The sequence below is a fragment of the Cervus elaphus genome, chromosome 25, assembly GCF_910594005.1.
Source record: "Cervus elaphus chromosome 25, mCerEla1.1, whole genome shotgun sequence".
NCBI classification, from domain to species: Eukaryota; Metazoa; Chordata; class Mammalia; order Artiodactyla; family Cervidae; genus Cervus; species Cervus elaphus.
Window position 1 is genome coordinate 17,470,110 of NC_057839.1, and position 18,675 is coordinate 17,488,784.

The window sequence follows — 18,675 nt, forward strand, 5'->3', positions numbered from 1 at the left end:
GCCCATTTTTTGGGAAAAAAAAAAACTCAACATTCAAAAAACAAAGATCATCACATCTAGTCCCATCACTTCATGGTAAATAGATGGAGAAACAATGGAAACAGTGACAGACTTTATTTTCTTGGGCTCCAAAATCACTGTAGATGGTGACTGCAGTCACAAAATTAAAAGGCGCTTGCTCCTTGGAAGAAAAGCTATGACAAACCTGAACAGCATATTAAAAAGCAAAGACATTGCTCTGCCAACAAAGGGCCGTCTAGTCAGAGCTATGGTTTTTCCAGTAGTCATATATGGATTAATGAGAGTTGGACCATAAAGAAAGCTGAGCACCAAAGAACTGATGTTTTTGAACTGTGGTGTTGGAAAGACTCTTGAGAGTCCCTTGGACTTCAAGGAGATCAAGCCAGTCAATCCTAAAGGAAATCAGTCCTGAATATTCATTGGAAGGACTGATGCTGAAGCTGAAACTCCAATACTTTGGCCACCTGATGTGAAGAGCCAACTCTTTAGAAAAGACCGTGATGCTGGGAAAGATGAAAGGCAGGAGGAGCAGGGGACAACAGAGGACGAGATGGTTGGATGGCATCATCAATGGACATTAGTTTGAGCAAGCTCTGGAAGAAGGACATCGAAGCCTGGCATGCTGCAGTCCATGGGGTTGCAAAGAATCAGACATGACGGAGTGACTAAACAACAGCAACAAAGTATGGTTAAATCAGGATACATTTATTGATATGTGTTCCAAAACAATAATACCTTCTGAACTTTCAATAGCCAGAGTCAGTATCTGCCTGAATGTTTTAATCTTTAAGGGAAATTGTGGCTCAGACAGTAAAGCGTCTGTACAATGCAGGAGACCCGGGTTCGATCCCTGGGTTGAGAAGATCCTCTGGAGAAGGAAATGGCAACTCACTCCAGTACTGTTGCCTGGAAAATCCCATGGACGGAGGAGCCCAGTAGGCTACAGTCCATGGGGTCGCAAAGAGTCGGACACAACTGAGCGACTTCACTTCAGTCTCTGGAAAAGTTCAAATGAGGAGCACACAGAATCTAGGGTGATAGAAGTTTTTATTTTAGAATTTATTTATTTTATTTTTGAAATTTCATGTCTCTTCTTTTTCAAATGTGATCACTATGTAACTAACACCTTAAAATCCAGACATGGGAAAGTATAGAAATACAACCTATGGTATGTATTGCAAAGACAAGATATTTAATTATTTTTTATTTTCCTTTCTTCTGCTAATTATTTTTGTAAATTTGTCTCAACAGAAACTGAAAAGCTATATAAAATAAAGTGATGCTCAAAGTGCACAAGCTGTTTTTTGACATTTCTAAAGACCTAAGTGTATTTCCATATAATTGTGAACCTCAACCTAGTTAAGTTACTTCCCTAACACTCAGTACTTTTGAGTATTATGTTTATCATGATAAGCCATTTAAGGCATTTGAATGGGCGTGGTCACACTTGTTCTATTTGTGCCTCAGCCTTTTCAGTTAAGTTCAAATGCCTGTTATTCAAGCATCCTTTGAGATTTCAGTGGTTGGTCATTCCATCCCATATATTACATGCTTGTATATTACATTGAAGTTTTTTTGTAACACTTTAAGGATAATTGACATATTGGAATTAACCTAAACAATTAAAATTGTTTTGTATTTCCCTTTCTTTTGTAGTTCTAAAATAAAAAGTTACTTCTTAACTTTTTTGTTGTTTGGAGATAAGAGAATGGAATTTGAAAAAGAAAATTCAGTCAGTTTTCTTTGTTGAAAAGAGCTAATATACATATTTAAAATATCCTTTATTAGTGTAGTTTTTCTTGTTAGTTCCTTTTTAATTTCTTCCTTATTTCTTTGAATTCAGACTATGAAAAAGGGATTTTTTAAATTTAATTTTTATTTTTTATACCCCAATACCAAATGAATAAGGAAATCTTAATAAACTATCCAGAATGGTTATCATATGTAATAAGATTCCCATTACATTGGTATTATAGAGATAAGGCTCGCTGAAAGACTACTGAATTCAAAAAGACTTAAAAAGAGTGTGGGAGAAAGAAGTTTTTTCAGATGACAATGTGACAATCGTGTTTGGTTTTTGTAATACACATTAAAGCATAAAATTCCTTAAATATAGATAAATAGAAGAAAATTTTAAAAACTTAATAATACTTGTAAGATCATGGTTAATATTTTTCATCTTTTTTAATGTCTACATTGGCACGTGTATATAACAAAGTGGTATTATATTATTTGGGCTTCCTTGGTGGCTCAGTGGTAAAAAAAAATACACCTGTCAATGTAGGAAATGTGGGTTCAGTCCAGGGATCGGGAAGATCCACTGCAGAAAGAAGAGGCAACCCACTCTACTATTCTTGCCTGAGAAATCCTATGGACAGAGGACTCTGGCAGGCTACAGTCCATGGGGTTGCAAAAGGGTCAGACACAACTTAGCGACTAAACAACAGTTATTTATGATGTCTTGTAGTCAGTTCTCAGCATATTGAACATTATGTTGTTCTGAACATTAAACACTGTCTACAACATTTAGTAGATACGTCATGTTTATTTGAATTGACTTTCCACTGTAGAACAATCTTCTCTGGGTCCTAGCTTTTGATCCCTTTCTATTCCACAGCATTAACCATTTTTGCTTCTCAAATTTCTGGTGTAAACGGAATTATGTATAACCCTCTGGGACACATTGTCATATCGCCCTCTAGAAAGAATGTATAAAAGTGTATTCTCACTGATAGTATGTACATAAGACTGTTGTTTCCCTAACCTGAACTACACTTGGTAATATTATTTTTAAAACAATCTTTAACTATTTAAAGGGGAAAAAACCCTTGATATCTAATTGCTGTTTAAGTTTTGTACTTCTAGAATTGTTGATGCAGCTAAACATTTAAAAATTATGTTCAGTGGTCATTTCTTTTTTGTTTTTCCTCTTCATGGCCTGTGCCATTTTTCTATCAAAGTGCTTATCATTTTGTTACTGTTTTGTATGAAGTCTTAATGTATTAAGAATATTAACTCTTTTGGAAATATTTTTCCTAGTTTGTTATGATCTAGTTTTACTTATAAAAGTGTTTTTTAAATACTATGTAGGAAAGCTATCTAACTTGTATTTCTTTCATTGGTATAATGTTAAGAAGGCCTTACCCACTTTATATTTATGCTTTCAAAGTCTTTTTTTTTTTATGTAAACTCTAATCTATCTGAAATATATTTGCCTGCTTGGAGGAAAGGATCTATATTTATTTTCAAATATTACTGTTTTCCCAGTACCATTAATTTATAATCCTAAATGGTACTTTTTAATCAGAAATTATCTTTTCAAATAATGAAATATTTTAAATGTCCTTTAGTCATATTGGAGACTTTTTAAGTAGAGAATGGGAAAAAAAAAAGAGGGCAATAAGATTTGTCCTTATATTATGTAAAGAAAATGACAGGGACTAGGAAGAATAGACAAAAGAGGCATTGATAAAGAAATACTGATAATCGTGTTTATTTGAGAGACTTTAAAAAGCCAAAGGAAGCCTTGCTGGGAAAAAGTAATGTGGTCAGAGGAGCAACTCTTTTATGAGAATAATAGTCAAGGTGGTGAGGTGACTAGGGAGAGAGAAAAAAAAAAACAAGAATTCTAGAGGCTTTGAATGAAAATGGTGGGATTCATGACATAGGCAGAAATCATTAGGAAAAGGAAAAGGGAGGAGTTGATATTAAAGAGCATGACTGATAGGAAGTTGGTGCCTCACCATAGGAAAAGGAAGTAATGTTGAGTTAGAATCCAAAGAGAAAGGCCAAGAGTTCAGTTTTGACCATGCTGTCTTTTAATAGCAAAAATATTTCTGTATATGACCTCATGTGAAGAATCGTTAAATACTGAATATAAACCTGTATGTAACTTTGATTTTTAAATTTGTGAAAATCAGAGAGGTGAAAGCGATAGAATACAGTACATGGTGCTGTACCGTGCTTAGTCCTGTCCGACTCTTTACAACCCCATGTACTGTAGCCCACCAGGCTCCCCTGTCCATGGGGATTTTCCAGGCAGGGATACTGGCCTGGGTTGCCATGCCTTCCTCCAGGGGACCTTCCCAACCCAGTGATCAAACCCAGGTCTCTCGCATTGCAGGCAGATTCCTTACCGAGCCACCAGGGAAGCCCTATAAAAATAACTATAGTACAAGGCAAAACATGTTAAGTATGATAAGAGTTGTAAGCGAAAGGAGTCAGACTGGAGAGAGATTTTTACCCAGGGGCAAGGTTTTCTTTAATAGTATCTTTTTATTTTGAGTCATTGCACCTCACTCCCATGTACAACTATACTCTGTTATAAGTTTAGGAAAAGATCATCAGATTCCTGTATAAAACTCCAAAATGTCAGACCTGGGAGGGATCCTAGAAGTCAACTCCCATCATCTCATTCCCTTCCCCCAGTATTATTGTTTATCCTCTTAATGTACAGATACTGTAGATTGGATTACACAGGCTATATCAAGCCACTCTTATTTCAGACACTCAAAAATGAATCCCACTAACTGTATAGCTTCTTCATCCTGGTGAGAATGAAGACAATTTTATTGTAGGTTCTTCAGCTCAGAAAGAAATAGCCCCAGTACTATGCAGATTATATTGATTCAGCAGTTGATAATCTCTGAGAATTTTTATGCTCATATTTTACCACTGAATCTAGAGCATGAAAAAAGAGAAATAGGGAGAATGTCATCAGAGGGTCAAATACATGGAAAATGATGGAGGAAACAGTCTGTCTTAAACTGGACAGAAGAGTGGTGAAACTGGGACTAGTAGATATAGTGGTAAAATTGCAAAACTACTTAAATATCTGGATGGTGATTTAATCCTTTAGAGAGACATGGGAAGGGATGATTTGCTGAGCAATAAAGATACAACAGGGAGGAACTGAGTGTGAAGCCTGAAATCAAAGTTAAAGTCAGAAGGGAAATTAGGAGGATAGATAATGTTTTTACTTTCATACATTCCGAGTTAAATGCTAGAGTGATACATCTAGGCTAAGAGATGGTTGGCAGTAAGAGAGAGGATGAAGAATAAAAAGGCAGAGGTGGCCCTGGCCTTGTGAGCAAAAGTAACAGCAACACCTCCTGAATCATTGCTGTTACTCTGGGCACCTGTGTTTAATTTGAAGGCCTCCATCCCTCTTACATTATGAGACCTAATGAGATCATGGCTGGAGGTGGTATGACTGAACTTTTTGTGGCTGAGTTATACACATTACTGTTTTATCCCCTAATCTTGGTGATGAAATCATTGTTTCGAATTGAATCAGAGTTTCACTATGGCTGGCATGCAAGTTATTATTCTCAGTACACATTTTCCTCTTTACCAAAAATGGTACTAACAACTTAGGATCCTATTCATCTGTGGAAAACAAAATGGAAAGAATATGAAAATCACTTTAAATCTCCTCTGGAAAATGACTTAGAAAAAAGATGTTAATGTCAGATTTCTAAAATTCCAGATTAAATTGTCACTCTTTAAGTAAATTTTAGATTGAAAAATTATAAATTTTTGACAAAATATATTTTAAGTTTGGGAAACTGGTTAATTATGATATTTCTAAATGCTGGTTTCCCTCTGTCAGTAAAGATAATAAAAATAATAATGAACAAAGGCCATTGTGGCTTATTTGGCTGAGTGTAGGCTCAAATTTAGGATACTAGTACTCTGACTTCACTAAGGTATTATCTTCCACATACAAAATTGGCACAAATGAATTAAGCTCATGGAAAGAGGTGACATTTGTTCTTAACTTTTATACTCTTCTCTCTGGTTAGTCTCCTACCCAAGAGCATGAGCATCTCCATTTAGGATGTATGCATGATTTATAAGCATGGATTGAAGAAAATGTCTTTTGGCCTCATGTTTCTGGTTTAGATTCTACTATTTGTTAGAAATGTTGAATTGTTGGAAGTGAAATTCAGTGAATAACAGTGGATGCAGGATCTAGTTCTAGCTCCATCATTGCACTTATCATGATTTTGGAAAACTGCTTTCCTAACACAGTGTCTTACTTACTTCTATAAAACAAAGCACAGTGCCTTTAGCATAGTAGGCATTCAGCATATATTCATGACATTAAATACAATAATGTATCAGTCAGGACTCTGGTGAAACTAGCACAACTTCAACTTTGGCTAGCTTCTGCACTGAAGAGAATTTATTGGTTTATATTAACAAAGCTGAGGGAAGTATAAAAGTGGACCTAGCTTCAGGAATGGCTGGAATCAAGCACTCAAATACTTTCAAGACTCTAGCTCCTCCTCTGCATTCTTTCAGATCAGTTAATTCCACTTGACAGGAAATATGGCCATCATCGGCTCTTATATCTTTATACACCCTTGTGACCAGAAAGGAAAGTATTCCTTTTGCTTACATTTAGATGTAGAAATTCTAAAGCTGAATTCTTCTTGGTTTGGTTGGGATCATAATTCATACCCTTGGACCAATTAATGTGCCCAAAAAAGTGAGTCCTGCAGAAATATGACACAGACACAAACATACACCTGAGATTGCATATATGAAAGTTCATTGATGACTTCAGGCATGGTATACCTACAAATATGAGATATGTTCTTTTATTAAGACATTACTGTTTCTTCCCACATTAGCTCTGTAGAAGCTGTTTTTAGGAGTTAAGGGGGTCAAAGCAAGGGATCTCCATGTTTTCACAGCCCTGGCTCAGCACTCTACTCCTACTGCAGAGTTTTCAGCACTCCCGTGTCTTCTGATGGATACCTGGGCCATCTCTGCCCCTAGAAGGACAGTAGAGACCTTCTGTCTTATGCAGAGCGTGATGTACATTTCTGGGAGTCAGGAAACAAATCCCTTGCTCCTGCAGGGTGGTTTCATCACCAAACACTCAATTGAGGGAGAACCGCTCTCAATATAACAATAAAAATGGCTTCTGTTTCTTGTTTGTTGTGTGTCACATGTTGTCAGGAGCTCCTGAGACCCTGTGACTAGCATGTCTTCTCTTGGTCATGTTCAGGGTGATAGCTTGAATTTGGCCATAACGAAGTATCTGTATCACAAAAACTGGCAAATGCAATGGATCAGGACTCTCTCTCTCCCAGGAGGAGCCAGTTTTTAACATTTACCAGCACGTGGCTTGGAGCTTCATATGTACCTTGCTTAATCCTCATGAAAATCTCATGATTGGTAGTTATCCTCATTTTAGAAATTAGTAAAAAAAAAAAAAAAAAGGAGAAAAACAAGTTTAAAAACACATAATGCTTTGCTTGTTTGAACCTGGATTTGCCTTCTGCAAAGCCCATGCACTGTACTCTAGAGAGCGGCTAACAGTGGTTTATCTTTTCCTTATGTATATGGAAGAAGTTCTTCTGTTTGTCATTTGTCACATCAACAAACACTGAAATGTTAGCTCTTCTGGGAAGAGGAGGTAGTCCGCTGATACCGTGCCTTCACTCTGCTGAAATCTCTGGCTGCACTGAGGGAATGCTTTTCTGTGTTTCTTTCACTTCCTGCTGCAGGTGGTTCATTGGGGACTGGTTGGAATGTAGCAAGACTTGTGATGGTGGGATGCGCACAAGGGCAGTACTCTGCATCAGGAAGATTGGACCTTCTGAGGAGGAGACACTGGACTACAGTGGTTGTTTAACACACCGGCCTATTGAAAAAGAGCCCTGCAACAACCAGTCGTGTCCACCTCAGTGGGTGGCTTTGGACTGGTCAGAAGTAAGGAAATCTGAGGCTGTATGTTTTGAGATGTCTTAACTATCAATACCAAAGCATTTAATATTAAGGACACCTGAGCGTGTGAGCATCTTAGAACTTAACAAGTAAGGACTGCATAACAGTGAATTTGGCCATGTATATTTTTTTGCTGCTTGCCAGGAACTAAAGGTTTTGGGGGTCAGGAAACTCAATGAGAAACTAGTAATCAATTTGATTAAAAACAAACCTGAAGTGAATTTGAGAGACTATTATAGTGAGTTAAGGTTTATATCTATGTACATATATATACCTTATATATTTTTTTTTCTTTTTCTTTGCTATTATTGAACAGCATTTATAGGCTTAAAATGAGTGATATGTTTATCTTTTTTTCAAAGTAATGTTCAAGCCTAACTATATAACTCTTACATATGAATTTGTTAGTTTATTGTCACATGTTATATATCTATATATATTTTAATTGCTTCTGTGGAAGAAATATGGAGTTGAGGGTTATAACATATCAAAAAGTCAAATTCAGATTTTATCATTACCTCCAGTTACATGATCAGTGAGGAAGAGCTGACTAAGATAATGTTTTTGTGACATACATGTAGAGTCAAATATAATCCCAAAGCCTCAGAGAAACAGTCTTATGAAAAATGAGCTAAGAGGTAGAGTTAATTGACTCTTCATTCTGCATGAGACATACACATATACATATTGTACCATTCTCCAGTTTTCCTAAAGAGGAACTGAATCTTTCTCAAGTGTTGTTTAGTGTTAGAAAGGATGAGTATCTGGCTATATAACTAAAGGTCATTTTTCTAAGTTAGCAAAACAGGATGCATTTCCTGCTGGAAACATTGTGGTACTTGCTTTAGGTATTTCCTGTAGACCTCATAAGTTTGTCAAAAAATAAACAAAAATAATTAAACATTGTTCTTTAGGAACCTATGGATGTAACTTTTCTCCCTGTGAATCTTACTACTTGAGTGGCCTTATTTTGTTAGAGGGCTGGGGTTGAAAGAGAGACTGAAATGGAGATTGTACATTGAAATGGAGATTCTGACCAGTTGTGGTTATCTGTGGAATCTTTGGGAGAAGTTGGGAGTGTTCTCCCAAGTTTCCTGGCCATAGTCCAGCTTCAGTAATTATATTCTGCCTACATAACTTTTATTTGTGTTTCAATCAAATGTAGAGATATTCCCAGTATCATTCACTCAGTGATTATGGAAAAGGTATGAACTCTTCTGTTACCTACAGTGGGCGGATTAACTCCTAAATTCATTTGGAAGATAAAATCCATTGATAAAGAAGAGACATTTTACAGAATTGTACATGTTAGTAGTTGTTTTACTTGCAAGTCAGTGCCCAAAACCCTTGTAGAAATTCATAAATAGTTGTTGATAATGATGGCAACATTGCTACTGGAAAATCATAATGGGAGACCTGATGATTGGCTGCAATGTTTGAAGGATTTTAGGCCAACTCAATAAGTATAATTGGGTGCTTTCTAACCTTACTGGGATAGGGATTAAGGAGAATTCAAAAGAATCTCATAAACTTGGGAAAATAAGGAATATCTATGAAACAACTGGAGAATAACATAAAACAGTGTTTAACACAATGATGGATTGTATGAGTGATACAGAAATTCAGAGCTAAGAAGGTCAGAATAGCCTGGAGTAGAATCAGAAGGCTTTTTAGTTGATGAGAGTTGAACTGAATATTGTAGGAGTGTAAAATTTGAAGCAGGGAAGAGAACTGAGAAACTGGAGAAGTATTCCTGATAAGAGAAACAACAAAAACACAAAGAATATGTGGTGAAAGTAGGGTGGGAGGAAAGGATTTGTTTTAAAGAATAAGTGGAAGATAAGATTGAAAAAGTAGTGATAGGTTAAAGAAGGCTTGAATACAGAACTTTATACCACATCATTCTTCTGCAGAAAGTAGAGAAAAACAGACAAGTTCAAAAACAAAAACTAGAAAAAGACTTCTGCCAATCACTAAATCAGCAAAACCTTCTCATGTGCAGACTCACTTCACATTGGTCTCTGGACCTACATTTTTCTGTGTCATTATATTTTTATTTTTAACATAAAACACCAAATATTACCACCTTAAAAAAATAGATTGTGTGAACTACTGTATATTTCCATTTCAAATACCATTTTAAGATTTTCTTCCTAATTCAACCTCATGTAGGTTGTAATTACCCTACTCTTAGCATTTCGATTCTCATCTCTCCAGTCTTATAAGTGACTTGCTCAAATGATTCTATGAGGCTGTTAGGTACTCCTGGAATCTGCCTGAAGAAATATATGTAAGTGAAGGGGACTTCTAATCACATTTCTGCTATCTCTTTAAGATAGCTGAGTCAAAGCTTAGGGGAGAGAAGTAGAGGGCATGGAGTACACATGTTGGGACTATCACCACTCCCCCCACCCCCCCAAAAAAAATTAGTGGGCTATTATCTCTCTACAGGCAATGCAGGAAAACTATTCTGGGGTAAGCATGAGTCAGGAAATCCTGCCATTACCATCTCAAAGATTCCAGTTGAACATCACCAATACCATCATGTTGACCCTTTTCAGTCTCTCCTGTGTATTTTCCAAAGGAGAGGGTGTACTCTCACTGTTCTACTTCCCTTTACCACAAAACCTACCTCTTCTCTAGGTGAATTAAAGATAAGTAAAAGTAAAAAACATTAAGTGAAAAAATGTTTCAGTAGCTATGGAGAACAAAGTGAGCATAAGGAGCCTGATCTTCCCAGAGGAACGTAACATCTCCCACTAATGAAAAGAGGGGGTCCCAGCAGAGGAGCAGGCAGTGTTCAGGCTCTTTCACTTTACTTTTGCAAAGATATTTCACACAATAGCTTTCTGACACGCCCATGAAAACTTTCCTTCTTTTTCTGCCCCCTTCCCACTTCCAACTATCAGCTGTCTGAGCTCTGCTAATCACAAGGGTGAGGTTCAACTGGTGAAAACATGTTGCAGTAAGAGGAATGTACCCTCTGACCTTTTTCTTTTCTTTGCCGGCTGCTCTCACATAAAATTTCCATTGTTGCAAAGCCAGGAACCATTTTCCCCATCAGTGAATCCCACCCCATGCTTATGGCAAAAAAAAAAAAAAAAAAAAAATTCAGCCAAGTTACCTTCGTGGAAAACGACTTTTCTGCAGTCTTTTGTGGAACTAATGAAGCCATGGCTTTCCCACTTCCTACAATCTAGCCTCACTCCTGGGATCACCCATGCTATGTTGGACTTAAATGGCTTTCTGTTTTTGCCCTGTCTTGGCATGTGACTCTGAAAGCATTGCTGTGTGCTATAGATGGACTCCAGCAATCCTTAGCCATTCTTTTGATGTATAAAAATGGTTTCTTTTGACTCCCACAGAGTACCCATTGAAAAAGGTCTGTTTTCTTGTACTTATTCTTTGACAAGTCGATGACTGGCATCATACTCAATTGACTTTATGGGATTTACATTTAGGTAGCATTACTTAAGGAGGATGGGGGTGGGGGAAAATATACCTCCAAGTCATTCTTTGTTTTAGTAGATACTTATGCTATCACCTGGTTTACTCCTAGGTTCTACTCTGGTGCCATAACTAAGTAAATTAAACCCACTTATCCAGAGAGAATTCAGTCTAACCCCAAAATATTAATGTTTCTATCCTTTATAAGTGAGAGCCAAATTATTTTCCCTGGTGTGGTTTCAAATTTTCTTTCTGCAAAATGTGTTTTTGCTTCTTAATCATAAAATGTTAAACTGAAGTATAAATCTATCTCTTGTAAAAATCACCGTCTATATGCAACTGAGATAAGAACAAAAAACAAATGGTCTGATCAGATTTTAAATAATTGTAAGATTCTGATTATATGAATAAAAGAAGAAAGATAGATGTTTTATAATATATACAATAAGGAGAAATAGTGAGAAATAATTATACTAAAGAATCATTATCCACTGAATTACCTTCCACCCAGCTATTATAAGAATGAATTGTGGAGAAGGAAATGGCAACCCACTCCAGTACTCTTGCCTGGAGAATCCCAGGGATGGCGGAGCCTGGGGGGCTGCCATCTATGGGGTTGCACAGAGTCGGACACGACTGAAGCGACTTAGCAGCAGCAGCAGCAGTCTGATAGAATGCTGTAGTAATTGAACTGATGGTTGTTAACAGACAACATGAGCAGTGATTTGGAGGAAATTATTCATTTGTTACATTTTTGGCTACAAACTTTACTGTCCAGTGAAATGATTAACTTATGCTGAACAGAAGACAGTAATTGGAGATAGAAACAGTACCCATGTAATCTTTGGCTGATACTGTTTTCAGTCTGTTGTACCAAAATAATTCACAAAGATGGTTTCAGGTTGTCTCTTGTATACAAGGTCTGCATCATGAGATGACTGAACATTGATTTGTTAAATCTTCCCATGTGTTCCCTGCAGCCTGAAGCAAGTTCTCCTCATTCGTGCTATGGTCCCTTCCTGGTTCTAGAGATTGGTCCACTTCTGTTTTGAGATTTTGTAGATCCATGTAACTGAGGACCTGAGAGACAAAGATGACATCATAGAGTAACATGAATAGACATTCTATATTTGATCATCTTGAGCTCCTATGTACAGACTTTTTTTGCTCCAGTTATTAGTTAGACTTTACATTTGGAGACTGTGGCTAAGTAGTAAAGTTTATATTTACTAAAGCAATAAAAATCATGTTTGCATATTTTAGCATGTTAAAAGAATGAATTGAATGGATTTTGATATTTATAACTAGACTTTAGTCTAAAAAATGACTTTATTACTGAACTAAGTATTCAGTTTCTAATTATTTCTAATGAATTTTACTGCATACTCAAAAAATGTGCAAAAATATGCCCTTTACATGAGTGTAGACTAATATTGTCTCTAAAAAAATGCTCTGAATCATTCATGATTAATTTACTGCCTACTAATCATATGCATAATCATGGTTACTCTTGATTTTCTAGGATTTCTTATTTTTTTTTGGTAACTAAATAAAACTGAGGCTGTCAGATAGATAAACTTCTTTATTCATCAGAAGGCTAGAGAGGCAAAGATGAAATGTAGCCTAAATAAAGCGGAGGGACAAAGTAAAAATAAAAACAAGCTGAGGGATGTCTCTGCTTGAGCATCGCTGACATAAGGTCAGAAGAATTTGCAGGATGAAGCCCTACTTAAATCAAAGCCAGTCTGAGTAACATCCCCTTGCCTTTATTATTTTTTACAAGCAATTTTTAAACACTTAATTTTACAATCACCCTCTGAAGAGTTGAGATTATGACTATAGACATGTAATATTCATGGCTAGATCTTCAGGGCTTGGGGCCGTTGTATTCATTGAATCTTAATGTAGTTCTCAGTCATTCACTATTTTGAGAATCCAATTCATTATCTCTTTATTTCCAGTGCTATAGGATAGAATATCCGTGGCTTATTTAGTGGAGCTTGGGCTATAATTTTCTAAAATTATTCCTGGCCTCAATAGAAGATGTATGTTAAGCTTTGCATATAACTTCACATTGTCCCACAGAGGATTTGTACATTTATCTTTCAGATCATTATCTTTTTCAGAACTGCCGTGTGAATTTATCTGCACTACTCAATACTTCAGCTTCCCACTAGTAAAATGAGTGTGAAAACAGCACTTTGTGAGGTTTCTGTGACGATTAGGTAGATTATGATATGCAGAGAGCTTAGCACACTTAATAAATTTCAGTGTTGCTTTCTCTTTTTATTCTTCTCCCTATTGTCATCGATCTCATTTGTTTTGTTTTGTCTTTGGTTCCCTGGGGACTTCTCAGAGACAAATGAATGAATCGTCTGTCTTTGCATTGTCTGCTTCCCCTAATTGTAAACAGGACTTTGGCACAGGCTCTTTGGGAAAACTGCTAGATATCACTACAGTGTTCAAATAAGAGCAGAAGCTTCTTGCTACTGTAAAAAGATATTAGAATAAACAAGAGACTTATGTCCCAGGCTTTAATTAACTTTATTTTTTAATTGCAATATCGTTGATTAACAGTGTTGTGCAGATCTCTGCTATCCAGCGCAATGACTCAGTTACACCCATATAGACATTCTTTTATCTGAGGCTTTAATATATATACATATGCTTTTAAAATATGAAGAGAGAAACAGAAAGGCTTGAGTGCATTTTTCAATAAATTTTCCCAATGTAGAAAATTAATCATAGCTTCAAAATATTGACTGAACACTAAACTGAATACTAAATACTGATCGGAATTCCCTGTACATCCTATATGTCTCGGCTCATATCCCTAAAGTCAAGTACCCCTCTTTCCTCTTGTACTTCACCACATTTATTTTTATAATAATTAATACTTATGTATTCATGAGACTTTGTTTCTATGAATGCTAAGAGCTAAAGGATGGATCAGAACAGAAGCCTTAGAATTTAGTTCCAGCTCTACCATTTGCTATCTGTTTAACCTCAATTAAATTGTTTACGCTTCCTGTAAAAGACTCAAAAATATATATGAGAATAATGTACTGAACTGTGAAACTCTAGTGGAATATAAAGCAGTAGGATTATCATTGTCAGTAATAATATTAAACATTAAGAGAGTGACAGAAATTCTCTAAGGTTGTGTCTTCTAACTCTGATAAATGGTAGAAGAGACTTGTGTGAAGTCAAGAGGACCAAACACAAGTGGAGCAAGCTCAAGAGACTCAAATCAGGGTTCTATTCATTCTACAGAATGCATGATTGCAAGATAGTGTTGCATGTCTAATGATTTGAAATATAAATATATCTTGAAATATAAAGTAAAATATTTTGAAATATAAAGTAACACGGCTGTGGTGAGGATTAAATGACATAATATATACAAAGTTCATGGTCTAGGGTCTGACATCCAGGAAACACTCAATAGATGTTAACATTAGGTCTGCCATTTAATCACTGCATGTCTTTGTACCAATCACTTACCCTAAGGTTTTTTTCTTCCTTTTAAACATAATTGTCATCTCATAGGATTTTTGTGAGAACTTTGTCAATTACAGCACTTAGCATAGCACTTGATGCCTATCCCTTCTCCAGCGGATCTTCCCAACCCAGGAGTTGAGCCAGGGTCTCCTGCATTGCAATCGAATTCTTTACCAGCTGAGCTACTAGGGAAGCCATTGATATCTAGAGTATTTATTAAATGGCGGCTGCTACCATAATTACCGTTATTAATAGCAGCAGTAGTCATAGGACTAAGTCTCCCCAGGTGGCTCAGTGGTAAAGAAACCGCCTGCCAGTGCAGGAGATGAAGGAGACTCAGGTTTGACCCCCAGGTCAGGAAGATTCCCCTGGAGTAGGAAATGGCAACCCACTCCAGTATTCTTGCCTGAAAACTTCCATAGACAGAAGAGCCTGGCAAGCTGCAATCCATGAGGTTACAAAGAGTCAGACACAACTGAATACACACACACACACACACACACACAGAGTCATAGCAGTAGCAGCAGCATTAGCTTTATGCCTATTGAAGTGAATCTGGAAAGGTATGCAGAGCCTTCCTATCAGTGTATAGTAAGCATATTTAAAGAGTTTGAGTTTATATCTTGAAGACCACTGTAGGATTTTTTTTTTAATCAAAATAGAACATAATCAGATATGTGCTTTAGAGAGTGGATTGAAGTAAGACAAGAGCAAGAAACAGACCTGGTAGAAAGTCATTGCAATATTACATGCAAGAAATGATGTTTGTTGGTAGGGTTAGTGGCAGTGCAGACAGAAATCAACATATGTGAGAGAGGTTTAGGACTTCGGTTAATAGAACCTAGTGATTGATTATATGGGTAGAATGAAGCTGCAGCTGGAAAGAAGGATGTTGACTTGGCTGTAAAACATAATAACAGGGATCAGGAATTTCTCTCTTGACCTCTAAATCCCTAACTAAAGCCTTTTCTGGAACCATATTGGAAAAAACTGGATGTGATTCTCCTTCAACTGTATCTTAATTAAATGTTTTCTAAGTTGGAGGAAATGCACTCTGTTACTACATTCATTATGATGAAGAGTGTTCGTGGGCCCTTGATTTACACATGAAAAATTTGTATTATTTTTCTTTCTCTGTATGACATGTGACCAGTTCAAGATTGCACTGACAAAGCCGCTCAGGGGAGTGTACATTGTTCCTTAAGACATTCCCATCCCACGGCTAGTAGGTCTTGATTTACCTAAAAATAAATCAAAACCATCATCTTTGCAAATATATTTATGTTTTGAAGATATTTCCAAATATCTTTACTGAGTACATTCTCAAAGTCCTTTGTTGGACCCTGAGGATGGGGTGAGGTTGTATATGAAGATGAAGCAGAGATGAAATGATTTTAAGCTTATAGTCTGATAGGAATGAGAGGACATATGAATTCATAATCATAAAATAGGTAGATGATGACTAAGGGCACAAGAATTTATATATTCTTACATTCTCTTTAATGTTACTTATTCTTATGTTCACATGTATATCTCCTTCATTAAAACCATGAGCTCCTTGAGATACAGACTGAGTTATTCATTCTTAGGTCTTCCTTCCCCCTACAGTCTACACTACACTACAGTCTAGTGTAGTTCCTGTAGGAAATTTGGTAGTAGTTTTTGAATGAAAGATGTAGAAACAGGGCTTCAAAATATTGTGGGTAAGGGTCTCACTTCACTGAGAAGTACAGATTTTAAGGAAAGGCTCAGATGTTCAGGGGAGAAAGCTGGAGGACTTCAGCCAGCCACCACGTTGAGTAGGTAACTCCTGAACAGTAACTGTAGAGCACTCCAATTAACTTCAAAAAGAGGTAAATAATAGACTTTGTGACAGGAAGAAGGCTCTTTTCCTCAGTGTGTAAGAGCTTACTGGTCGAACTAAACAATCATCAAATTCATTATGTTTAACTGATGGACAAGGAAGAATCCAGAGATTCTCTGCAATAAATCTTTACCTGTGATCATGTATTCTTAGCTACCGCATACTAAGAGTACATTTGGCCTGCTATATCTCCGGGTTCCACATTCACAGATTCAACCAACCGAAGATCAGAAATATTTGGGAAAAAAATTTCAGAAGGTTCCAAAAAGTAAAACATGAATTTGCTGCACTGGCACCTATTTGCATAGTGTTTATATTGTATTAGGTATCATAAGTAATCTAAAGATGATCTAAAGTTCACAGGAGGATGTGTGTAGGTTATATGCAAATACTGTGTCATTTTATACAAGGGACTTGATCATCAGCAGGTTTTGGTGTCCTCCAGGGTCCTGAAATTGTCCCCTGCTGATACTGAGGGCCAACTGTACACATCTAAATCAATCCTTAGCTTGCTTCACAAAGGTAATTTCTCATGGCCTACTAGTACCCATAAGAATTTTTTTCAGAAGACTACACCTCAGTTCAGTTCAGTCACTCAGTCGTGTCTGACTCTTTGCAACCCCATGGACCTCAGCACACCAGGCCTCCCTGTCCATCACCAACCCAAAACTCATGTCATTGAGTCAGTGATGCCATCCAACCATTTCATCCTCTGTCATCCCCTTCTCCTCCCACCTTCAGTCTTTCCCAGCATCAGGGTCTTTTCCAGTGAGTCAGTTCTTCGCATCAGGTGACCAGAGTATTGGAATTTCAGCTTCAACATCATTCCTTCCATTGAGTACTCAGGATCTCCTTTAGGATGGACTGGTTGGATCTCCTTGCAGTCCAAGGGACTCTCAAAAGAAACCAAGAATTCCACATTTCAAAAATCAGCAGCATCTTAACCACAACTGAATATGGCCAGGGATAGGGAGGAGTCAAAAGAAATAAACCTACAGACAATAACAGAAGATAAGCTGCCAAGAAAAGCAAACTCTGGATTTAGCTCTTAAAGACCTTAGGGCAAAAGATAGAAGTTCTTCTATTTAAAAACTTAAGGAATTTTCATATCTGTTAAGACTTTGCTTAAGATTTAGTACATGTGTATGTTGTTTACTCAAATACGCATTTAGTTGGAGAAAGATTTTCCTCAAATGTTTCTCTATCTTTAGACTATCATTATTCATTAGTATTTGTTTTATTTACAGTGTACTCCCAAATGTGGTCCAGGATTCAAGCATCGGATTGTTCTGTGCAAGAGCAGTGACCTTTCTAAAACATTCCCAGCAACACAGTGTTCCGAGGAGAGCAAACCCCCTGTCCGCATCCGCTGCAGTTTGGGCCGCTGCCCTCCTCCTCGCTGGGTGACAGGAGACTGGGGCCAGGTAAGGCAGTTGGACCATGGGCCCCTGCTGAAGCGGCAGCTTGAGACACTTGAGGTTCCTGACTGGGTCATTATAGGGGCTCGCGACATGAGTGACAGACCTAGGTATGAGATGTGAGTGTGAACAGTGCACTGGCAGCAGCAGTCACGTATGGACTCCCTGAGCCATGCTTCTCCCACACCTACACACTTCCCACCTTCACCTACTTCTCGGGTTCTAACATTTTAACTTAAAGAGAAATAATCTAGATGACCAGAGATTTGACCAGAACTTTGGCTTCTACTGCCAACTCTCTCAACTATTTCAAGAACAAATCAGTTAACACCATTTTCTTAATTTTCACACTAAGAAAATGAATCCTCTTAACCTCACAGAAAACATGTAAGGATCTTAATTAGGTTTTATCTTTTTTTTTTAATGGCTGCGCTGGGTCTTCACTGCTGTGAGCAGCCTTTCTTCAGTTGGGGTGAGCAGGCACTACTCTTCATTTTGGTGCAAGGGCTTCTCACTGCTGTGCCATCTCTCATTGCAGAGCATAGGCTCCAGGCACGAAGGCTTCAGTAGTTGTAGCACTTGGGCTCAGTAGTTGTGGCACACGAGCTTAGTTGCTCCGCAGCATGTGGGATCTTCCTGAAGCAGGAATCGAACCCGTGTCCTCTGCACTGGCAGGCGGAGTCC

At 37.3% G+C, this 18,675-nt stretch overlaps 1 protein-coding gene across 9 annotated transcripts in view; it reads left to right on the forward strand.

Annotated features, from left to right (window-relative positions):
- ADAMTS6 (ADAM metallopeptidase with thrombospondin type 1 motif 6) overlaps positions 1-18,675 on the forward strand; it is a 283,080-nt gene that overhangs the window by 245,393 nt on the left and 19,012 nt on the right. For 4 of the 9 annotated variants that reach the window (XM_043887166.1, XM_043887168.1, XM_043887167.1 and 1 more), the window contains 2 exons: positions 7,542-7,746; positions 17,821-17,997. In XM_043887166.1, the coding sequence (XP_043743101.1) occupies positions 7,542-7,746; positions 17,821-17,997 (382 nt within the window). Of the gene's footprint in view, positions 1-7,541; positions 7,851-17,820; positions 17,998-18,675 lie in introns of those variants that run through there. The other 5 variants (XR_006337768.1, XM_043887169.1, XR_006337766.1 and 2 more) reach the window with 4 other exon arrangements.